Source organism: Halichoerus grypus, chromosome 13 (assembly GCF_964656455.1).
Source record: "Halichoerus grypus chromosome 13, mHalGry1.hap1.1, whole genome shotgun sequence".
Classification (NCBI taxonomy): Eukaryota; Metazoa; Chordata; class Mammalia; order Carnivora; family Phocidae; genus Halichoerus; species Halichoerus grypus.
Genome location: NC_135724.1, coordinates 90,042,419 through 90,065,150, shown reverse-complemented (window position 1 = coordinate 90,065,150; position 22,732 = coordinate 90,042,419). Strand labels below are relative to the sequence as shown.

General features: G+C 61.4%; 1 protein-coding gene across 21 annotated transcripts in view; it reads left to right on the top strand.

The window, feature by feature from the left end:
• Nucleotides 1-16,954, top strand: part of NCOR2 (nuclear receptor corepressor 2) — a 211,888-nt gene extending 194,934 nt beyond the window's left edge. For 10 of the 21 annotated variants that reach the window (XM_078061098.1, XM_078061102.1, XM_078061100.1 and 7 more), the window contains 15 exons: nt 800-1,021; nt 1,571-1,822; nt 2,621-2,770; nt 2,908-3,045; nt 3,138-3,351; nt 5,571-6,112; nt 7,164-7,313; nt 7,560-7,705; nt 8,206-8,399; nt 9,201-9,350; nt 9,977-10,125; nt 10,901-10,954; nt 13,729-13,950; nt 14,998-15,177; nt 15,800-16,954. In XM_078061098.1, the coding sequence (XP_077917224.1) occupies nt 800-1,021; nt 1,571-1,822; nt 2,621-2,770; nt 2,908-3,045; nt 3,138-3,351; nt 5,571-6,112; nt 7,164-7,313; nt 7,560-7,705; nt 8,206-8,399; nt 9,201-9,350; nt 9,977-10,125; nt 10,901-10,954; nt 13,729-13,950; nt 14,998-15,177; nt 15,800-15,981 (2,945 nt within the window). In that variant the 3' untranslated portion in view covers nt 15,982-16,954. The remainder of the gene's footprint in view (nt 1-799; nt 1,022-1,570; nt 1,823-2,620; nt 2,771-2,907; nt 3,046-3,137; nt 3,352-5,570; nt 6,113-7,163; nt 7,314-7,559; nt 7,706-8,205; nt 8,400-9,200; nt 9,351-9,976; nt 10,126-10,900; nt 10,955-13,728; nt 13,951-14,997; nt 15,178-15,799) is intronic. The other 11 variants (XM_078061111.1, XM_078061107.1, XM_078061105.1 and 8 more) reach the window with 8 other exon arrangements.
• Nucleotides 16,955-22,732: the final 5,778 nt, after the last annotated feature.

The window sequence follows — 22,732 nt, the reverse complement described above, 5'->3', positions numbered from 1 at the left end:
TTGTCCTTTGCAAAGCTCACACCAAATCATGCCACTCTTCTGCTTAAATCTTTCTGGTGACTTCTCGCCATGGCCAGGGGAGTCTGTAGGACCCGGCCCTGCCCACGCCGCATCTCACTGTCCCCATGTTCCTTTATCCACCCCAGGCTCAGTGAGCCGGCTTCCTCCTCTCTGTTCCTTGACTTTGCTCAGGGCCTTTGCACCTGCTGTTCCCTCTGCCTGAAACCTCCCCCACTTTCAGATCATTATCTAAATGATTTCTTTTTGTCCTTCAGGTCTCTGTGCAAAGTCACATTCTTGGGGAGGCTTTTAGGACCCTCCCCCACTATTCTGGTCACATTTTAAATTTTCTCTGGAGCATTTATCACTCAGAAATTCTCGTTTGAAGACTAGCTTATCACCCTTCTCCAGCATTAAGTGTCTGCTCCATGTGGGCCGGGTTTCCTGCCTGTTTTGTTCACTGGGGTGGCTCCAGCTCTTAGAGCAGTGCTTGGCGTGGGGTGGAGGCTCCATAAATATTTTTTGATTGCTTGAATGAATGAATGAACAAGGGAACAAATGAGAGCATGAGTGAGTGAATTTTTTAAAAGAACAAAAACACAGAAGCAAATGAGTCAATGAAAGAACACAGGAGTTGAGACAACGGAACAGGTGAAGGAAGAGTCCTGGTCCCCAGATCCCAGAGAGCCCATCCTCAGATGGCCTCCCGCAAACCCTGGCCTCGGTGGCCCCTGTGTAAGGGGCTGTGACAGTCCTGGCAAAGTGGTCCGATGCTAACCCCCCCGGCCTGTCCCCACAGGCAGCCTCTCATCTAGCAAGGCATCCCAGGATCGAAAGCTGACGTCGACGCCCCGTGAGATTGCCAAGTCCCCTCACAGCGCCGTGCCTGAGCACCACCCCCACCCCATCTCGCCCTACGAGCACCTGCTTCGGGGCGTGAGTGGTGTGGACCTGTACCGTGGCCACATCCCACTGGCCTTCGATCCCGCCTCCATACCCCGCGGAATCCCTCTGGATGCAGGTGATTGTCCTGGACCCACAGAACCCCGCAGCAGGGGGTCAGGGGCTTCGTCAGTGTCAGCGCAAGGATGCCTCAGGCATCAACTAGGCTCTGCTAGATGGGGAAGCAGGTGTCGGGGTGGAGAGACCCAGTAATCGTGCGAACGGTTTAGGTTAGAACAGAGGTTCTCTTAGGAGTCTGAGGGACATACAGAGTTAAATATTTTTCAGTGGTTTTCTTTTCCTGCAGAACTTACCAGTGCTTTTAAAATTGCAAATGTATCAAAAGAGGGCTGAAGTGTTGAGTGTTCCTCAGATGGACATGGTCTGAAAATCTGTTTAGAAGGATGCATCCCATAGGTATCTTAGTGATCTGCATTTTGGATGCCCTTTGTTTGGGGGAACTTCGATCTGAATAACATTATCAGTAGAAGGTACCCCCGTGTGTTTTGGGGAGCAAGGGCTTTTCTATGTCCAGGCCCTCAGTTCTGTGTTGTGGGGAGCGTTTTGGGAAGAAGCTGTCAGATATAGGAGTGGGGGGCAGCCTGACCTTCGCGTCTCCTCCCTGCAGCCGCTGCCTATTACCTGCCCCGACACCTGGCCCCCAACCCCACCTACCCCCACCTATACCCACCGTACCTCATCCGCGGCTACCCTGACACGGCAGCGCTGGAGAACCGCCAGACAATCATCAACGATTACATCACCTCGCAGCAGATGCACCACAACGCGGCCACCGCCATGGCCCAGCGAGCTGACATGCTGAGGGGCCTGTCGCCCCGCGAGTCCTCACTGGCACTCAACTATGCCACCGGCCCTCGAGGTGGGTGGGGCTGGGCGCTTGCTGGCAAGTGCGTGGGCAGACCCTTCCCTTCCAGAATCGGCCCTAGTCCTCGACTGCCCGGGCCCGCTCGATGGTGCCAAGGACACGGGTGTGCTGGTTGAGGTGGTGGAGTGTGGTGCGCTTAGAGGTCTGGGCGGTGTGAGCGCCCTGAGCGCACAGACCTGGCAGGTGGTGGAGAGTGGTGTGTGTCTGGTAGCCGCGTGCATCCTGGATGCACACACGGGAGGTGTGCACTGGTCTCTGCGTACTCTTGGTGTATGGGGTCCTTGGCATTTTAAAAAAAAAAAAAAGGATCGAAATAGGAGGCTGTTTGTATTTCTGGTTCCATTGACTTGCAAACAGCCTGTGGTTGCTTTGTAAGTGCATTAAATTCGTCGTCTGGAAATACTTTTGGAATGTTCTTCTGGCACGACCAAGTCCCAGTTAGGGTCCGTTTGGAAGGACCAGTCATGCTAGGTATTTCAGACGGTGAGGACTGAGTACGGGGAACTGATTGTATGGGGTGAGGGGCTGGAAGAGCAGGAAGAGCATGCTGAGGTAATGCAGGGACGCCAGCAGCAGGACACGGCCGTTCCTGGGCTCGGGAGCCAAGGGGAGGTGGGACTGGGAGAGCCTGGCATTCAGAAGAGGGCCCGAGGGGGCTGGTGCTCAGCAGCAGGAGGGAGTGCTCCGGCTCACGAGGGCACCCTGCGCTCCAGCTGATGGGGCGGTCCAGCCAGCAGGTGGCCCGGCCCCCCCTGCCCCTCCTGCAACCCCCGCCCCCACCTCCTCCGGCAGGCATCATCGACCTGTCCCAAGTGCCACACCTCCCCGTGCTGGTGCCCCCAACACCAGGCACGCCCGCCACCGCCATGGACCGCCTCGCCTACCTCCCCACAGCACCCCAGCACTTCAGCAGCCGGCTCAGCAGCTCCCCGCTCTCCCCAGGTAACACCCCCGCCCCCGTCCTGGGTTTGGGATCCTGGCGTCCAAGGAAGGTGGCCGGGTGTCCTCTGTCCACCCCAGAGGACAAATCCAGACCCGCCCTGAGCGCTGGACTGAACCGCAGGACTTTTGGTTGCCAGGGGGCCCCACTCACTTGACAAAACCCTCCGCCACCTCCGCGTCCGAGAGGGAGCGGGAGCGGGACCGAGACCGGGAGCGCGAGAAGTCCATCCTCACGTCCACCGCCACGGTGGAGCACGCGCCCATCTGGAGACCCGGTAGGGCGTCAGAGGTCCCTGCCCCAGCCTCTGGGGGTCCTCGTGGGCCACGTGAGGCCTGCCCCCCTGACGCCGCAGCCTGTCCCCACCAGGTACAGAGCAGAGCAGTGGCGGCGGCGGAGGTGGGGGTGGGGGCGGCAGCGGCAGCCGCCCCGCCTCCCACTCCCACTCCCACCAGCACTCGCCCATCTCACCCCGGAGCCAGGACGCCATCCAGCAGAGACCTAGCGTGCTGCACAACACGGGCATGAAGGGCATCATCACCTCCGTGGAGCCCAGCACACCCACGGTCCTGAGGTGGGCCAGGTTGGCACAAGGGAGGGGACAGGGGAGAGGGAGAATGGATGGGTGGGTGGCTGGGTGAACGGGCAGTTACTTGGGAGGAAGGTGGATGGAAGATTGGGTTACAGGGATGGGTAGGTGGAGAGACAAATGGACTATTGAGTGGGTAGGTGCGTAGATGACAGGTGGTAGGCGGGTGGGTGGTGTGTGGACAGTGGCTGGGCTGGATGAACAGGTAGGTGGGTGGGTAGACGTGACAGTGGGTGGCTGGGTCAGGGTCTGGGTAGGTGAGGTGAGTGGATGGATGGATGGAGGGCATGGATGCGCCTAATGAAGGAATGAAGGAGCCACGCGGACAGTGGGAATATCAAAGGCAAAGGCGCCGAGAATGTGCCTGATGCGGGGAAGGGAGCTTCCCCGGCGCCCCTCCCTGCCCAGGGGGTGGGTGCGTAACTGGATGTAGGTTGAGTGAGAAGTGAGTAGGTAGTGGATGGATGGATGGATGGGTAGATGGGTAGGTGGTGGGGTGGGTGGGCAGGTGGATGGATTGGTAGAAGAATGGGTAGATGGTGAGTTGGACGGATGGGTGGCAGTTTGGTGGGGGGATGGATGAGTAGGTGGTAGGTTGTTGGGTTCAAGGATAGAGTCTGTGGAGAGGAGAGGGTCAGACAAGAGAGGGCTATGGGGAGAGACTCCTCTTGGTCCTCCCTCGACTTCAACAGGGCCCTTCAGGAAGGAGATGGTGTCCATCTTGCCTGGAGAAAACCTAGGGGTTCTCTTAAGATGGGGGAGGCTCTGTAGGTCCCATGTGTGCCCCCCACAGTCCACTCACTCTCACAAGGGGCCCAAGTCCCCTCCAGTGACATCCCCCCCCACAAGGACTGGGGGCAGAGCTGCCTAATGCAGGGGAGGGAGCTTCCCCGGTGCCCCTCCCTGCCCAGGGTCCTGTTCGGAGGCAGGTGCTTCTTCCAAGGTGAAGTTTCCGTTCATACAAGTACCCTCCCCCCATTTGGCTGCCCTAAATCATACTCACCACCCAGCCACCATTCCAATTAGGAAAAATGACAACCTCGTTTCCCAAAAGCATTGGTTTTGTCCTCCCTGACTCAGATAGACAGCAGTTACACGAAACAGAAGCACCTGGCTGACTTGGAGCGTGGTTATTGCTCATGCACAAAGGCCGGCTGTTTCTCCACACCAGCAATAAGCCGATTAGAAACCATCACGGGGCGGTCGGGCCTTTCCCACTGGCAGCTGGAGTGAGGGTTAGTGAAGGGCAGGGCGCTTCCTCATGGAGACACTGGGCTTGACAGAGAGGCCCCGAGGGCTGGAGTTGGCCAGTTCGCATCCAAGCGCCAGTGTCCTCATCTGTGAAGCAGGGATAATTACATTTACCCTGTGAAGATCACAGAGTATACGTTTGTGCATTCCTTTTTCCTAGCTGACCTGTGTGGGGTGTGGGGGACACCGTGATGCAAGCCCTGCCCTCCTGGGGCTTATCTTAGGGCCTAGACCAGACAGCAATCAGGGAAGGCTGCTTGGAGGAAGAGGCACGTGACCCTCAAGAGCGGCAGTGCTGGGGCGGGGTGCTGGAGAGCACTCCAGGCACATGGCCAGACAGGCATCCCAGGGAGCCCTGTGTGGCCTCTGGTGGCCGGGGTGGGAGAGCCGGGGGCCCTGCTGCCTTCTCCTCTAATACCCCATCTCCCGTTCCCCGAGCATTCTTGGGGCCTTTGCCTTTGCTGTTCCCACTGTCCACGTGGCTCCTCCTTTCCGTCATGCCCTGAGCAGCCCGCGGCTCACCTGCCAGCCCCTGCCGGCTTCCGTTCTCTGTTCACCCCGACTCTGAGAGCCACACTCTGACGGGGTGCACTTTCTCTGTGGCCTTGCATACGGTCTGCTCAGCTGGAGCGTAAGGTGCTTTGTCTGTTTGCCGCTATATTCCTCAACGTCTAGAGCAGTTTCTGGAACGGTGCCTGACACAAAGCAGGCGTTCAGTAGAAAGTCTGGGACCGATGGAGACGGTGAATAAATGAGCGGGTGAATGCATGCCGTTGGTACGGCCGTGCACGCACGGCAGGGCCTCTCAGCCGGGTCGGGAGGGCAGGTTTATTCCAGGGCAGTGGAGACCCTTCGGGGTGCTGAAGTGAGAGGGGAGTGACCCCGCCTTGGCCTCCTGGGCCCGTGCCCGCCCCCCCGCGATGGTTTCCGCAGTCCCTTGACCGCCTTCTCTCCTCCCGCAGGTCCACCTCCACCTCCTCACCTGTCCGCCCGGCCGCCACATTCCCACCCACCACCCACTGTCCGCTGGGCGGCACCCTCGACGGGGTCTACCCCACCCTCATGGAGCCCGTCTTGCTGCCCAAGGAGGCCCCGAGGGTCGCCCGGCCTGAGCGGCCCCGTGCAGACGCCGGCCACGCCTTCCTTGCCAAGCCCCCAGCCCGCACGGGGCTGGAGCCCGCCTCCTCCCCCAGCAAGGGCTCCGAGCCGCGGCCCCTGGCGCCCCCCGGCTCCAGCCACACGGCCATCGCCCGCACCCCAGCAAAGAGCCTCGCACCCCACCACAGCAGCCCGGACCAGCCTGCGCCGCCCGCCTCGGCTGCGGACCTGCACCGGGAAAAGACTCAAAGTAAACCCTTTTCCATCCAGGAACTGGAGCTCCGTTCTCTGGGTAAGACCACCCTGACAGCGGCCACCTTCATAGACGCGATAATCATGCGTCAAATTGCTCACGATAAAGGGCCGCGAGAAGGAGGTTCGCTGGCCAACGACTCCCCTCCCGATGGTAAGACTTCCGGCCCTGCCGCCCACCCAACCCGTCTTGTGGCCTAAAGATATTTTCAGATCTCTGCTTTTTATTTTTCCCCCCATTTTTTGTTGGTTTTGGTATTTTGTTTTTAAACTCGTCCTCGTCGATTGCACGCTCTGATGGTTTATCCCTCAAGCTGCCGCCCACCCCCCCCCCCAATTTGGGGGCACCTCATCATTTGCACATTGTTTTATCATGATTTTTTTTTTTTTTTGGATTTTCGCTTTTTTTCCTTTAATGAATGGATCTGTGATTTTGACTTCAACTGCGCCTCCCATCTCCCAACCTTTGCGCCTGTGTTTGGGGAGCAGGGAGTGGGGTGACCCCTGCTGCCGTGTGGATGAGTCTGGTTTGGAGGACGCCCGCCGAGGCAGACTGTCCAGGAGAAGACAGGCAGGGGCGGGAAGCACCCGACTCTCCAGGAGGAGCCGACCCCTGCACCCTGCCTGGGTTGTGAGGGTGTCTTGGGGTGCCCTGACCCCACGCCCCCCTTGCTGACCTGCTGCCCAGCATCCGCTGGGAGAAGGAGAGTCCTCTGCCCCCTGCCTCCCATCTCTGGCCCCTGCTCTGGGCCCCTGTTTGCTGGACCAGGGGCTATAGGGACTGTGGCCCAGGCGGGGTCCTGGGACCTGAGTATCACTCCCTGCCACAGCCCCCACCGATCTCACTCCTGCCCCCCCCTTCCCTAGAGACTTGTCTTCACTCCACCCCGGCCCCCACCATCTGGGTGGGTCTTTTTCTCACTGTCCCTAGGTCTGTCTCCCATCTCCTGCCCTGTCTGCCTGTGTGTCCAACTGTGTTTCTCCTCCACCTGGCACTCTCCTCACCGTTCCATCTCTCTCCTCTCTCAGTGCACCCCCACCCCTGGCCGGGCAGCAGCCCCTGCTCTGGCTCGCTCCCTCTCTCCATCTGCCCACAGCCCCCCTCCGGCCTGGGGGCCCCAGCCAGCATGGGAGGGCGGGCCAGGAGGGGCGGCCGCAGCCCCGGGTCCCGGCGCTGGCCTGACCTGGGGCTTTGCCCACTGCAGGTTATCACGGTGGCAGCTACAGCCCTGACGGGGTGGAGCCCGTCAGCCCTGTGAGCTCGCCCAGCCTGACCCACGACAAGGGGCTCCCCAAGCACCTCGAGGAGCTGGACAAGAGCCACCTGGAGGGGGACCTGCGGCACAAGCAGCCAGGTAGGGCCCCACCCCGCCCCTGCAACCCCATGCACCCCACTTACCACAGCCCTATGAGAGAAGGATCGTCGTTGCCCCATCGTGCAGGTAGGAAAATCGAGACAGCCAGAGGCGGGCGGGGTGGGGGGAGATGGGCCCCACCCCCCCCAGCTCAGGGCAGAGCTGGGATTCAGTGACAGCCCCCCAGCCAGGCCCACGCCTCAGCCCCCCGGCCCCCACAGCTGACCCTCTCTGCTCTGCCTGCAGGCCCCGGCAAGCTGGGCGGAGAGGCTGCCCACCTCCCACACCTGCGGCCGCTGCCCGAGAGCCAGTCCTCGTCCAGCCCGCTGCTCCAGACCACCCCAGGGGTCAAAGGTCACCAGAGGGTGGTCACCCTGGCACAGCACATCAGTGTAACTACCCCTTCTCTGCTCCCTCCTCATCGCCTTTGAACCTGGGCCGGGACGAGGTCCCAGGGAAGGGAGGGGGAGGGTCACACACAGCCTCTTGGCTCTGAGGATAAACTGAGTCCTGGTGGCCCAGACCCGGGATGTAGGGGTTGGCAAGGGCAAGCCATGCCAGGGGCCCCAGAGTCTCAAACTCAGGCATGGTCGCCGCTCCCTCATCAGCTGATGGAGCCCAGGGTGCGTGGGTCCACGATCCACATCTCATGTACACTGGCCGGTGGAATCTGACGCATCCACGGGCCACCACTTTGAGACCTCGGGCCAGGGCCACCGCCCTGCGCACACAGGGACGCTGAGGCTGCTGTAGGCACGCCTGAAGCACCCGGGAAGCCAAGAGCCAGGCCCGGTTCTATCTCCAAAGCTCAGCAGCCTTTGTCCACTCAGAAGGTTCTGGTGGGATGGCTGTGGCCTAACCCTGCACTTCTGCCCCGACCTTTGGCCTGCAGGAGGTCATCACGCAGGATTACACTCGCCACCACCCACAGCAGCTCAGCGCGCCCCTCCCTGCCCCCCTCTACTCCTTCCCTGGAGCCAGCTGCCCCGTCCTGGACCTCCGCCGCCCACCCAGCGACCTCTACCTCCCGCCCCCGGACCACGGCGCCCCGGCTCGTGGCTCGCCCCACAGTGAAGGGGGCAAGAGGTAAGTGTTGGGGGCGGGGTGACCTTGCCGTTCAGCTGCTCGGAGGCCTTCATTCTGTGGCTGCTGTGGGAGGGCTGAGCAAGTGCAAGGGCCACTTCTCGTGGCACAGATGAGAAACTGAGGCTTGGGGGGATGGAGGAGCTTGCTCAAGGCCACAGCGCTGGTGGGTAATAGCTGATTGTGCACCACACTGCGTGGGCTCCAGACACCAAGCTAAGTACTTCCCACGTGTTAGCCGGGGTTCTCGGCGCAAGCCCAGCGAGGACAGGCAGTGCTGTCCCCGTGTCACCGATGAAGGTACTGAGGTGCGAAGCGAGTTCATTTACCCCCAGGGATGCAGCCCGCAAGTGGCAGAGCGGGGATTCGAGCCAGAGCTGTGTGCTCAGCCTCCCTGCAGATAACACACACACACACTTCTGGGTCCCCCAGGAGCGCTGGGGCGGGGGGAGGCCCCCAGCTCGAGGGGGCGCCGCACGGGTGAGGCACAAGGGCAGGAAGACAGCAGGACGTCTTTAGGGGGACAGTGGGGTCCCTGGCCTGGGGGGCAGCAGGGGGCAGCTACCAGCCATGGGCCAAATCCAGCCTGCAGTCCAGGAGCTAAAGGTCCTAAAAGAAGAAATGACAGTGGAGACCACGCGTGGTGCCCAAAGCCTGGAATAGCAGCCCTCCGGCCCTCTGTAGGAAGAGTGGCTGAGCTCTGACGTAGAACAGGGCAGGGTTGGGAGGGGAGTGGAATCCCTGTGTCATTTTGGAGGAGAGAGCACTGAACTCTGACCGCGGCGGGGACCTCTCTCCGCTCAGGTCTCCAGAGCCAAACAAGACGTCAGCCCTGGGCAGCAGTGAGGATGCTATCGAACCCGTGTCCCCACCGGAGGGCATGGCAGAGCCTGGGCATCCCCGAAGCGCCATGTACCCGCTGCTGTACCGGGACGGGGAGCAGGCGGAGCCCAGGTACCTCCATGGCATCCCACCCTCCCCCCGGGATGCTCAAGACTCGGCCCCTTTGGCCACTCATGGCCTCGGTCCCCTGCTGTGCAGTTGGGGCTTGACAAGGGCTTTAGTGTGTGACTGAGATCTCTCAGGCCTGCTAAGCAGATGTCCCAGCTTGAGGGACCTCTGGCAGCTTCCCGTGCCTTGGACTGAGGTGTCTTGTCTCGAGCCAGGCCCCTATTGCCGGCACTTGCTGAGGACCTGAGAAATAATGAGCTAAATGTGCTCGACCGATCAGGTAGATGGAGACAGAGAAAAAAGCCAGGTCCGTGGGCCTTGGGAAAAGACGTGGTCCGAGTGCATGTCCAGTTCCTGAGGCCCCTTGCAAGGGGCTGGGCTATTGCACATAGACCACGATGACCCATCAGGGCAGCTGGGGCTCTCCAGAGACAGCCTGAGCCCAAGGATAGGTGAACTACAGAGAAGATTGCAGGAGACGTGGTCCTTGACAGATGAAGGATGTAGGCGAGGGGTAGGAGAAGCTTGGTTCTGAATTTCTAAGGCAGGTCAGGTAATGAGTGCCCCATTGTCGAAGGTGTGCAAGCTCAGCACTGAGCAAACTGACCTGGGGAATCTGATCTTCGCAGCAGGATGGGCTCTAAGTCTCCAGGCAACACCAGTCAGCCGCCGGCCTTCTTCAGCAAACTGACCGAGAGCAACTCCGCCATGGTCAAATCCAAGAAACAGGAGATCAACAAAAAGCTGAACACCCACAACCGGAACGAGCCAGAGTACAGTAAGTGGCGCCCCGCCCCCGGGAAGCAGGGGCCCCTGTGGGGCTGGGAGCCAGCACGGCGCTAGGACACACAGGGTACTTCCTAAAGCCAGGTGGGCCTGCCGGCCCCCTCTCCCCCGGCCCTTGCCCCGCATTCAGGGAGCCCCAGGAGGGCTGTCCCTTCGCTGTCGGTGCTGGCTGGTACAGGGCGCGGCACTAGGCACGTGGTGGGCGCACGGTGAATCCTTGCATGAGCGGCTCTGTGCAGAAGCCCATGCTGGGTACCAGGGAGTGGGGGCCTGCCCACCCAAGAGCCCTGCATGTCCCTAGCTCACAGTGCTCATCGTATTCGCGACTTTTTCCCCCCATGTATGTGGCTCCTGGATGTAAATCCTAACTTCGCTCCCCCGCCCTTAGCACAGGGCCTGGCACATAGCAGATCATAGCACAGGAAGAACCTGCCACAGTGCCCGGCCGGGACTCGTTAGCTGGGGGAAGTCTGGGGGCATTGCAGAGGCTTTTCAGACACTTCCTGGGGCTGGAGCAGCAACCTTGCGGGTAATCCCCGGCCTGGTCTGGTCCCTCCGGAGCCTTGCCAAGTGCAGCCCGTGGGCCAGCAGGTCGGCAGCCCCAGCAGGCTGGTTAGAGATGCAGACTCTCCAGCCCTGCTGAGTCTGTGTGCACTGAAGCACCTTGCCTAGCCCAGACTGAGGATGGGGGTGGGGGGTGTTGCCTGGTGACTTCCTAGGACCTGTGGGCCCCTAGGCCTCACCCATCTTGTCACCTGCCCCTCCAGATATCGGCCAGCCCGGGACAGAGATCTTCAACATGCCCGCCATCACCGGAGCAGGTAACGGTCCAGCCTGGGTTCCACGGCCACCAGCCCCCTCCCCGCTCCCCCGCCCCCCTCGTGGCTGCACGCTGGGGAGGTTAGGCTGGTGTGTGGGATCTGGAAGGAGTCTCAGGGAGTGTGGCCTGGGAGGTCACTGGGGCCCTCACCCCAGCCATAGTCATGTGGATGGGAGGCCTTTCTTAGTTCAAATGTGTAATTCCCTCTGGACTCCGCAAACCTAGCAGTGGGGACACAGACTCGCACAAAAGGCTGGTGAAGCTTTGCCAAGAGTCTGCGTTAGAATTACACGTCAAGGCCTCCTGGTGTGTTTAGTACAGAATTAGGGGCACACACAGCTATCTGGAAACACCAGCTCTCTGCCGGGGCCTCAGGTGGAGGTCTGAGTGTGGACGGAGGGGCATGGGCGTGTGCTTGGTGTGCATGGCCTTCACTCAGGGTCCACGTGAGCGCTTTTATAGAGAGAACACCCATTTTACTCAAAAATTCGAACCAGCTGGGGGAACAACGAAGATGTATTACAGAGATGGGTGAAAACTCACATGCATTTTTAAACTAAAACTTGAGCCTGCTGTGATGTTTGGGATTTGGGGGACCCTCGGGGTTGGGTCCCCAGTCGCTGGTAGGGGCCACACTGTGTGTTTCTGCTGCTGCATGGAAAGACCGGGGTGGGGCTTTAGGGACTCGCCTTCCGAAGTCTGGCACGAAGAGACTGAGCACAGAGCAGAGCTGGGACTGGCGCCTCCGTGGGCAGACCCTGTCCGGGGGGTCCCGGGGTCGTTTGCAGGGCTGTGTGCTCTGTGCCCTGGGCCTTCAGTGGGGTGTCTGAGGCCAGCGGAGCTGAGGGCAGATGGGCTAGCCTTCCCGGGGGCCATCAGAGGGCCTTGAGCCCTGGGAACGTGGTGAGCAAAAGACAACCATTGGATTTTATCAAAGGGTCATCAGGGCCTCCAAGTGGGGGTCTCAACTGGTGCTCGCCTGTCTACCCGGAGACTAGATCCAGGGGCCATCGCTGAGCCTCGGACAACAGGGAGGAGACAATTTGGTCGAACCAACGAGATGGTTAGAAATGAAAGTTTCCGGAACTTTGCAGTTCTTAACTCAGGCAGTGGACACATAGGCACATAGGTCCGTAGAAATTCACGCAGCGCTGCGATGAAGATCTGTGCTGAGACGTCCATGTGCATCCTATTCGACTTCTCTGTAAGCAGTTTACACGCACACAGAGTGTCCACAGGCCGCGGTCTCTGCTGCTCAGCCCCCCGTCAGACTTTGCCTCTGTAACTGGAGGTGGTCAAGCTTCCTTCCTGCCGGCACCATCCGATCGCGCACCCGTGACCTTGGGTGGAAGGCTCGGGAACATCTGGGATCCCTAGATGCTGATCTACCAAGAAACCACTGCGGCCTATACCCGTCACATCATCTCTTCCACTCTGCACTGTTTTCTTAGTGTGGAGGATCACAAATACCTTTTTTTTCCCCCCTTTTATTTATTTATTTTTTTGAAGTGCTGGTGAAATGTGGCCAAGACACAGCTAAAAAGGTGGAGAGAGCGTGTGCCCGGCTGTGACCAAGTTTGGAGCTAAAAAGAAGAAAAGAAAAACAAAATGCAGGGAGCAAATGGTTGCCTGAAGCGTGATTCTCAAAGCGGCCAAGAGTCCATGTAGTCCCCGGACGAGCTGGGGGGCAGAAAGCCCCGCCCGCCGGCCGCCTGCTTTCCAGACCCTTGGCCGGAGTGCCAGTTTTAAAATCCATGCAGACGTTGCCCGAGGACAACAGGCAGAGGGGGCTTGAGCTTCGTGGGCAAGGTCTGGTTTAGCAAAAATGTGGAGAAGAGATACATCCCCGGGGTTTGTGGAAGTCCCCAGAACGATCCCCAAGAAAACAAGAAAGGGACAGAACATCTGGTGAATGAAAAAGGCCGGATTCACGTGGCTACGACATAGCGGGTGTCTGCAGGGGTCTGTCGGGGACCAGTTTGTTGACTGGACCACTTCGTGACGAGGTGGCCGGGCTGGGGGCGGTCATGCAAGTGTCTCTAGCTCTGCCCTGTCCCCCGCACGCACAGTAACTGCATGGCTACGACCCCCACCTCACCGTCCGTCTCTGCACCTCTCTCTCCTCGTGGCTCCCGGGCAGGCAGGGGAGAGGCTGGGGGAGGAGAGTTAGGCCCAGCGTGGGCTGGGGGGCTGGGGGGCAGGGGGGGTTGCGGGCACTGAGGGTCCCAGACCTCGAGGGGGTCACCTTCCCTCCCAGTCTCTTCCTCAGCCCCCACCAGCCCCGGGACCCAGGGTGGACCCCCCACACCCAGTACCAAGCTCTGGCTTGACCTGGTTTCCCAGCTGTGTCTCCCCAAACAGGGCGTCCCCCTCTGACTTCCGCCCCGGACACATACACGCATGCGCGCACACACACCTTCCCCAACTCCCTCTTCAAGGCCACTTGGAATCTTAGAAGCAGCCCCAGCTGGGATTTCGGGGGGTAGGGGGGGCGAAGGGGCTTCTGATTTCCCAGAGGGCAGAGTAGGAGAGAGACTGGGGGGTGGTCATCTCGCCTCCCAAACCCCCAAACCCCAGGGCCTGAGTCCGAGGGGGGCCCCCACCCCATCACCAAGCTGCAGGAAAATAAGGGGGGTTAGAGAAATGGAGAAACATGTTGCTTTGCCAAAATGTGCTCACTGTGTATTCTCTCTCCTCCCCCCCCCCCCCCGCTTCTCTCTCCCTCTCTCCGTTGTCCCTCCGGCCCCCCGGCCCCTGTGTGTGTCTCTCTCCCAGGCCTCATGACCTGCAGAAGCCAGGCGGTGCAGGAGCATGCCAGCACCAACATGGGGCTGGAGGCCATTATTAGAAAGGCGCTCATGGGTAAATATGATCAGTGGGAGGAGCCCCCGCTCAGCGCCAATGCTTTTAACCCTCTGAATGCCAGTGCCAGCCTGCCCGCTGCTATACCCATAACCGCTGCTGACGGACGGAGCGAACACGCACTCACCTCGCCAGGTCTGCAGGCCTCCCCCGCCTCGGTCCTCCAGTCCCACCCGCCCCGTCTGTCCCCATCCCGGTGTCCTTAATCTTGTGCCTCCGCGTTCCTCTGACCAACCCCCTCCAGCTTTGGAGCTTGTGACTTTATTTTTGTGCGTGTTTGACGTGGGTCTGGAGTTGGCCAATCCCCATCTGGGCGGGCACAGCCCTGGCCCTCCCCTTGCCTACTATATCCAGAGGAGCTGCTGCTTTTCTAAAAACACTCACTGCTGTCCGAGCCCTGCCCTGCCTTCCTCCCCTGCTGGACACAGGTCCCCGGGATGCCCACGTCCGGGCCCATTTTGTGTCTCCTTAGAGGAGATCAGGCTAGAGCAAGGACGCACCTCTGTGTGGATCAGGGTGACCCTTCCTGACAGCCAGGCCCGTGGGTCCAACATCTGCTGGGGCCATCGTGTGTGACCTTGGCTGGCCTGGGACTGGATGGGGCGGACGCCCGAATCTGTGTGCCAGCCCCAAACTCAGATGAGTCGGGAAAGCAGAGGGGCCGGCTCCCCCTCTGCCCCAGGTCCCTGATCAAGACTGCATATCTGAGCAAGGAGACCTCGGGCCCATTTGTCTGACCTGACAGTCTGGTCCCAGGAAGTTTCTGGACTTAGTGGGGGCCCAGGCCTGGCCTCAGGGGTCCCGGCTTCTCTGCAGAGGGCCTACAGCCTTCCCAGCCCCGACACAGTCCTGGGGCAATGGTCAGGGTCAAGCCAGAGGCCTGAGGCTTCATGCTCGGGGTATCGGCCACTGGGTGGGTAGGTGGGCCTCAGGGCAGCCTGAGGGGCCTTTGAAAATAGTTAAACTCACTCCCCTAGTAGAAACCCACCTCTGGTTCGGGCCCAGGGCTGGATCTGTCCATCTGGTCGATCTCCTCGGCATCCCGGCGGGGTCGAGCTGCTGTCCTCCCCCTCCGTGGGGACCCGAGAGGCAAGCAGCCGGGGCCTCACCCACCCCCACCCTCACCATGTGAGTGCTGTCTTCGCAGTCCCAACGTGGCCCTTTCCTGTGTGTCCCCTGCAGGTGGTGGCGGGAAGGCCAAAGTCTCTGGCAGACCCAGCAGCCGAAAAGCCAAGTCCCCGGCCCCAGGCCTGGCGTCTGGGGACCGGCCACCCTCGGTCTCCTCAGTGCACTCGGAGGGGGACTGTAACCGCCGGACCCCACTCACCAACCGCGTGTGGGAGGACCGGCCTTCGTCCGCAGGTGGGCATCGGGGAGTGGGGAGTGCGTGGGCCCGCTGGGTGTCAGCCCCCCGGATGCACGGGTCATCGGGAGTCGGGGGGGGTGGGGTGCTCGAGCACCTACTGCGTGCAGTGTTCGTGGTCTGGCCTCTTCTAAGAAAACTGCCGAAGGGCCCAGGTGGAGAGAGAGGGTGTGCTTAGGGCTGTCCGGGGAAGCTGGCCTCTGGCCCTGACCAGAGAAGAAGGGGAGGGTTCAGGAAGTGAAGAGGGGGCTGATCCCACAGGCTTGGCGGGTCGCGGGGAGCCAGGTTTTCTTGGTGAGCGCGAGGAGCCACCGGGGGGTTGTAAGTGGGAACATGCCTGATCTGACGTAGGTTCAGGAGAGCCCTGGGCCAAGGGGCAAGGGCAGAAATGGCCAAGAGGCCCCCACTGGCCTAGGCCCCAGGTGGCCAGGTCACGATATCGGTGAGGAGCGATGAGCAGTTTTGAGGAACTTCGCAGGAGTTAGGAGCGGTTGGGACAGTGGCCAGACCGGGGGGGGGGGGGGCCAAGGCCCAGTCCCCAGTGTGGTAGATGGGTGGGCCCATCGGGGGGTCCGCAGCTCACGGGGGCCTCCTGACGGTCTCTCCTGGTCACTCCGGCAGGTTCCACGCCATTTCCCTACAACCCCCTGATCATGCGGCTGCAGGCGGGTGTCATGGCCTCCCCCCCCCCACCTGGCCTCCCCGCGGGCAGCGGGCCCCTTGCCGGCCCCCACCATGCCTGGGACGAGGAGCCCAAGCCGCTGCTGTGCTCGCAGTATGAGACGCTCTCCGACAGCGAGTGACTGTCAGAACGGGGTGGGGGGCGGCGCCGGGGCCCAGCGAGTGGCCAGAGCAGCCGGGCAAGGAGCGGGGCAGCCGCCGACTCCCCCCACTGAGGAAGGAGCCCCTGAGTCTGCCTGCGCGCCCGTCAGTCCGTCCGTCCAGAGCCGGCATCCTTGCCTGTCTAAAGCCTTAACTACGACTCCCGCCCCGGGCTGGTCCTGTGCAGTGACCTTACTCAGGGGATGTTTACCTGGTGCTCGGGAGGGGAGGGGCCGGGGAGGGGGCGCGGCGGCGTGTGGTGGCCACACGCACGTAGCCGGGGCGGCCAGGGACCCAAAGCAGGATGACCACGCACCTCCCACGCCACTGCCTCCCCCCTTAACACATTTGGAACCAAAGTCTAAACTGAGCTAGCAGCCCCCGCACCCTCCCTCCGTCCCCATTCCGCTTCTCGCTCTGGACAGACGGACACGGGCCCTGTCCAGCCCCCAGCGCTCTCGTCCCGGTCTCCACGGACTGCCCCGGTCAGCGAGACTGCGGGAGACCCAGCTGGGCCGGATGGGCGGGCGAAAGGGCCAGGTGCGGTCTGGGGCGAGCGGACGCTCCAAGGAACTGGACTGTTTGTCTCACACAGCGTTGCCGCAGCGGTGGGAAGGAAAGGCAGGTGTAAATGATGTATTGGTTTACAGGGTATATTTTTGATACCTTCAATGAATTAATTCAGATGTTTTACGCAAGGAAGGACTTTACCCAGTATTATTGCTGCTGTGCTTTCGATCTCTGCTTCCCGTTCAAGAGGCGTGTGCAGGCCGCCAGCCAGTGACCCCATCGTCCGCAGGACTGAGGGGGGCGGGGGGTGAGCGCCCCTGCATCCTCTCCCCCTTCCTTGGGCAGAATGAATTTGATGGGTATTCTGTGGCCGCCATCTGCGCACGGCGGTGGCGTTCTGTCATTTACACACGTTGTTCTCATTAAAAAGCAAATTATACTCAAGTTACAAAGGCTTCTTCTCTCCCTCGGCCTGGGCAGCCAGGAGGGCGGGTGCCTGGGGCCTCGGGGGACAGCAGGAGTGTGACCCTGGAGGGGCAAGGAAACACCCCCCGCAGCGCACCAGACGCGTCCCCTCTGCAGGTGAGTATTTCCATCCACGGTAAGAATGTCACCATGAGGGGCTCGAACAGTCGCACCCGTGCTGAGAGCATCGGACATTCATACCTGTGAGCGGACGGTATCGAGTTCGCACACCTGGCTAGGGCGCCCGACACGCACACCTGGGGGGGTTCCCGCCCCCACACCCACGGAGAGAGCACCGCAGTCGTGTTCAAGATGGTCACCATCAGTTCGTCCCCGCTGAGTACCTTCCACTCCATTCCTGCCAACGTCGTGCTCAGAAACAGACCCTCGGCCGTCACCGCTTTCTTTGAATACGAGGCAGAAGGGAGAACAAGTCTCACCTGCCCGGGTCTTGAAACAGCCACCAAGCTGCGGCCGCTTGCAGCTTTGGCAGAAGGTGTCCCCGAAAGGCGCCCCGCGCTTCGCCTCCCGTGTTCCTGACGAGCGAGGCCCGGCTGTCAGGCCACGGACAGAGGCTGTTGGCCCTCGCCTGCTCCTTACCCCCCTGCGGCCACCTCGTCTGCCACCCTGGCCCGTGCCGTGTCCTCCAGACTCTCGCCCGGTCCTGGGTCCCTGGGGCAAATCCCAGCCCGCACTGCCGGGCTGGGTGCCTGATTCTGGAAAGGCGTTCGGGAGGTCTCACTGCCCACCATGCTGTCTGCCCGCCCTGCACGTGTGCGGGTGTGTGCGGTGGGCCCTCGGGGGGTGCCCGCTGCCTGTTCACCCGTAAGGGCTCCTCCCCCTCCCCCCCGCTCTGGCCTGGCCTCAGGGCCCCCTGCAGCCAAGAGCCAAATGGCCACCTATCAGCCACCACCACGCGTCACTGGCCCGAATGTGGACGTCGTGCCCACCCCCTTCTCAAGCAGAAGTCCGAGAACCTGCAGCCCGGCAGAGCCAGGGTCGGCCCCCCTTGTGGGCTGAGGGGCCACCGACTTGTGTCCCTTCCGGGCTCGGTCTGCAGAGTCCCGTCTGCAGAGAGCCTGCCCGACGTGTGGACAGCCGGCAGCCAGGGATGCACATGGCTGGAAGGCCGCCGGCTGCCATGCCCAGTCCAGGGTCTGCTCTTGGGGGCGGCCCTGGGTCTCTGGGACCCTTGGGAGCTCTGAGGTGTTCGGGAGGTGGGCTCTCTGCCCCTCACGGGGGTCTAGGACTAAAAGTGAAGCTCCCAAAATCTTCCGCAGGGTAGGCTCTTTCTGCGCATCCTGCTAAGCCTGGGCGTCATGGTCCTGGAATCCTCCCTGCCCCTGTCCCTCAGGCTCTTGGCCCAGGGGTGCTGGCCCCTTGGCCCCCCCCAGGGACAGACACCCCCAAATACCCAGAGAGGAGCCCAGCCTGGCCCAGCCAGCTTGCTAACAGGCCGATGTGTCTGGCCAAGGGGATAGCGTTTATTCAGTTCCGAAACCGCCGGGCAAGGCTCCGATGTGTCGCCAGCAAGGGTGGCCGCGGGTCCGGGGCGCTCCTGCCCCTCACCAGACTCCAGCCTTACGCTCGGCACTGTAGAGACCCCATGGGACTCGAGTGGGCAGAGGACAGAGAACCAGGGTCCCCTGGAGGCAGAAATTGCCATCCCCTGCCCAAGCTCCACGCTGCTGCTGCCCAGTTCCCCCGGCTGGCCGGCACCCCACCTCCCCAGGGTGTGTATCTGGGGGGCCCCAGGAGCGGGGCTGGAGGAGGCGCCCAAGGCCTCCAGGGACTCTGCCCAGCCTCCCTGACACTCTGTATCACCCTAAGTTTCTCCTGCCAGCCTGTGGCATGAGGCGAGATGAGCAGAGAGGCCTGGAGCCTGGCCTGGTGGTGACGTTCTGTGGAGCCTTGGGGACATTGTGAGTGGCAGTGGGCCTCGTGCATCCCCCGCAGGGTTCACCCGGGCACCTGGGCTGTAGTATTGAGGCCGGCAGGCAGGTGGCAGTGTCGGGCCACCAAAGGGTCCTGTCCTGGCTCGGGCCTCCCTCCTCCACTCGGGGCGTAGGCCAGCCCCCATGTGGGATCCAGCATGGGCAGCCTGTGTGGGCCACACCAGCCACCAGGGTTGGGCCACACATGCTGGTGCCACCCAGGATCCTGTGGCACCTCCCTCAGCCGCAGTTAGACCAGAGTGATCTGGGAGGGGGGCGCATGGTCCTCTCCGCCAGCCCGTCTCCGTGGCCGCAGAGCCAACACCAGCTAGCAGCTCTGTCTGTCTTCCTCTGCGGGCCAGTGGCCCTGACCCAACACGGGGGTGTAGGGAGAGCTCATGGCCACCCTATCTTCCACCCTCGATCAACCAGTCCTCAACCCCCGAAGAGTTCATTCCACCCCAGTCTTGTTTGCTTTTCTCACTGTTCCATCTTTGAGACGGAGGCCTATGCCGTTCCCCGGACCCTCATCTCTCCGGAAAACTCCTACACACACTTCAAAACCCAGCTGGGACAGTGCCTCTTCTGAGATCTCCTACCTCACCATCTTCTCTCCTCCGGGTCTCTGATAACACACTGTGAGCTACCCGTGTCCCGAATCGGACAGAACCCCTCAAGGACAGAGCTCTTGTTTTTCCCTCCTGCCCTGTTGCTGACTGAGCTCCCCGGGCGACAGTGTTGGGTTGAACGGACTCTGAGGAGCTGATCTAATAGGAAATCAGCATATGATCTGTAAAGTGAAGGACAGTGGTTGGCAAAGGTCCGCGTGTCTTGGGACATTGGGAAGTTGGCTAAATGCACATTCTTGGGCCCGGACTAGAGAATATGAATGTGAATCTGTAGGTCTAGGATTCGGCCCGAGAATCTGTGTTCTCAGCAAACAGCCCAGTGTTTCTGATGGGGTGGTCTGCAGCCCTCAGGACAGTGGCGGGGGTGGGTGCCCAAGGTCGGAGCTCGACCCTGGCTGAGAACCTGGCTCTTCCCTCTGTCTGGCCGGAGGTCTCCGGTCGGGGCTCATGTGGTAGAAGGAGGCCCAGCCTAGAGAGCCATCGCCCACAGGGAGGGCAGGGACAGACCGGTCCCCAAGGCACTGGGCTTGGCTCAGATCAAGCCCTCTTGGGGCTGGGGGACGCAGACACTGTGATAACCGAACTGGAGCAGTCAGGGTGGCTTCCTGGAGGTGGTAGCTCTTGGGAGGGCAGGGGAGGGGAGGATGGTCTGAATGGAGGGAGCCTGTGTGGGCCAAGGCTGGGAGGAGAGACCAGACAGGGACATTTGGGAGCCCAAGGTGGCCACATGCAAGTCAGTGTGGGGGCCCAACAAGGTAATTTGCTGGTTTTCTGAAATTGGGGTGACATGGGCTTGCAAGCGTGTTGGATGGATTGAAAGAGAGAAAAGCCTCTGAGACCAGTGGGGGGCCAGGATGGGGGTGGCACAGCAGAGAAGGGCAGGACAGAGCCCCCCATTGCCCGGGGAGTGGGTCGGGGCAGGCGAGGGCTCCACCCTCACCAGCCACTTAACGGCTGTGTGACCCTGAGCCAGCCATTTGAACCCTCTGTGCCTCAGTCACCGCCTCTGTAAAAGGGGATGGTGTGATCATTGTCGTTCTCTTGCAGAGACCCTGTTCCCTCACCTGTGCGGGGGTCAGACAGGGCCACCAGGCAAGGAACGGACAAAGAGGGTTTGATAGAAAATGCAAGGGGCTCTGATTTGCATGTCTGGGGAATAAAGGGATGGCCAGCTGCTGGGGGGAGGGCTCCCTGGCCACCCTGTCCTCGAGAAGGCTAAGGAGGGCCATCGTGCGGATGGATCCTCCGGGGAGCCCGGGGGCTTGGCGGCCGTGTGACAGACCAGCGGCCGGGTCCCATTTCCGCACTAGGACTTCTCCCCAGCGACCTCCCAGGGTCCCTGTGAGGATGAAGGGGCCAGGCGGCCTGCAGATGGAGCGAGTGCTCCGAGGCCTCACTAGCTGCTCTTGTCACTGCCACTCTGGGGAGGAGGGGACAGGACTGCGTCCAGAGGATGGGGACACCTGTGTGGGGGGAGGGGGCTGCTGAGTTTGATTCGAGGCTCGTGGGTGTGAACCCGGAGGCGGCAGGAGTGACCGCAGCAGAGGGTCAGGAGGGGTGTTTGGGGCCAGAGCGGGCCCGCGTGAGGGGCTTCTGCCCGGGCGTGGGTGGCGGAGGCCCTGCCCTGCCCCCAGGAAGGCTCCCGGCCGGGTCAGCTGCAGCAGAGGCTCGACAAGCGCCAATTCTCACCTCCCACAGCCTGGGAGGCGACAGCGAGTGCCCATCTGGCAGATGCTTAGAGACGTTAATGACATGCCCTTTCTCCAGCCACGGGGCCTGTCCCCAGTGTGGTCTCCTGCGCCCGGGGGACTGCGTGAGTGACATCTGTCCCCCGGGGGCTTCCTAGTGCGTCTAGGTCCGGGGCGCGAGCAGGGCCGGGCAGGTCGCAGCCTGAGCCTGGGCGCAGGGGGCACTGCGCTCCGGTCTCTTTATTTGGGGGTTGGAAATCCCAAGGATCTAGATGAATCTGGCGTCTCTTCTGCTTGGCCTCCAGGTCTTCCGGGTTCCCAGGAAAACCGGGGTGTGCTTGGGGGACTTCTGGGCAGCTGCCCTTGCTCCCCACTTTCTCCTCCTCCCAGGCTGGGCCTCACAGAGCCCCCTGGAGACAGGGAGCAGTCAGGGACTCCAACTTGCTGTGCTCTCTGTCTGGGAGACCTGGTTGGGATGGAGGTGATGCCCGGAAAGAGAAGGGAAAGACATCGTCTCAGTCCCCCGAGGGCGAGGACTCATGCTGGGGGGCCCAGGCAGGGGCCAGAAAGCTGCAGCTGGAGGCTCTCAGCTACCTGTGCACCTCGGAAGTTCCTTCTGGAAGGGCGGCCCCAGGGGCACCCCCAAGGTCGCTCGATTCATCGCATCATAACTGCACAGGTCCAGAAGCCCAACCCATTCTTCCTCCAAGTGGTAGGAGATCAAGGTCATGGTTAAAATGGAGCTTGTGCAGTTGGACTGATTAGGTACAAATGATGCAACCCCCAGCACGCATGTCCGCACAGAATCCCATCTCTAAACGGGCTGGGTTCTCAGGGTCCCTAAGGCTTGTCCACACAGCCCACAGAGGCCTCAGGAGTCTTCCTCAAAGTGACCGAAGCCTGTCCTTGACCCTCCTGGTTTTCACCCCCTGGCCCCACCCTGCTAGAGACCATCCTCCATCAAAGGCAGGTAGCCAAGTGGGTACGATCCTGGCCCTGCCTCCCACTCGCTGTGTGACCTCAGGCAAGTTACTTAACCTCTCTGTGCCTTACTCCTCTGTAAAATGGAGATACGGGAATGCACCATCTCAGCAGGTACGGCTGACCGGAGTGAAACCACATGGGATGTTTCTTCCAGCATCGGGAGCATCTGGGTGCTGAAGGAGTCAGCTAGGACAGCTTTACAATTATGCCATCTGACACACCGGCAGGCTCAGGGCCCGGCATCAGGAGGCCACAAATGACCCTGCCCATCGTACTCCTGCGACCCACCCCCTCGAATGAGGGATCTGTCCCCTGCAAAAAGCCTCTATGTCAAAACACACCCCACTGCTCAGCCTACCAACTCCAGAGGCCCGGGGGGGGGGGGGCAAATTCCAGTCTGACTTTGCAATTCCCAGGGGACAGTGTCCCGTGGCTGTCAAGTGTCTCCCTAATAGCACTCACAACCTGGGGCCCCAGGGGCCACTCCGAAGACGTGGACGAGGTGGAGAGAAGGTGTAATAG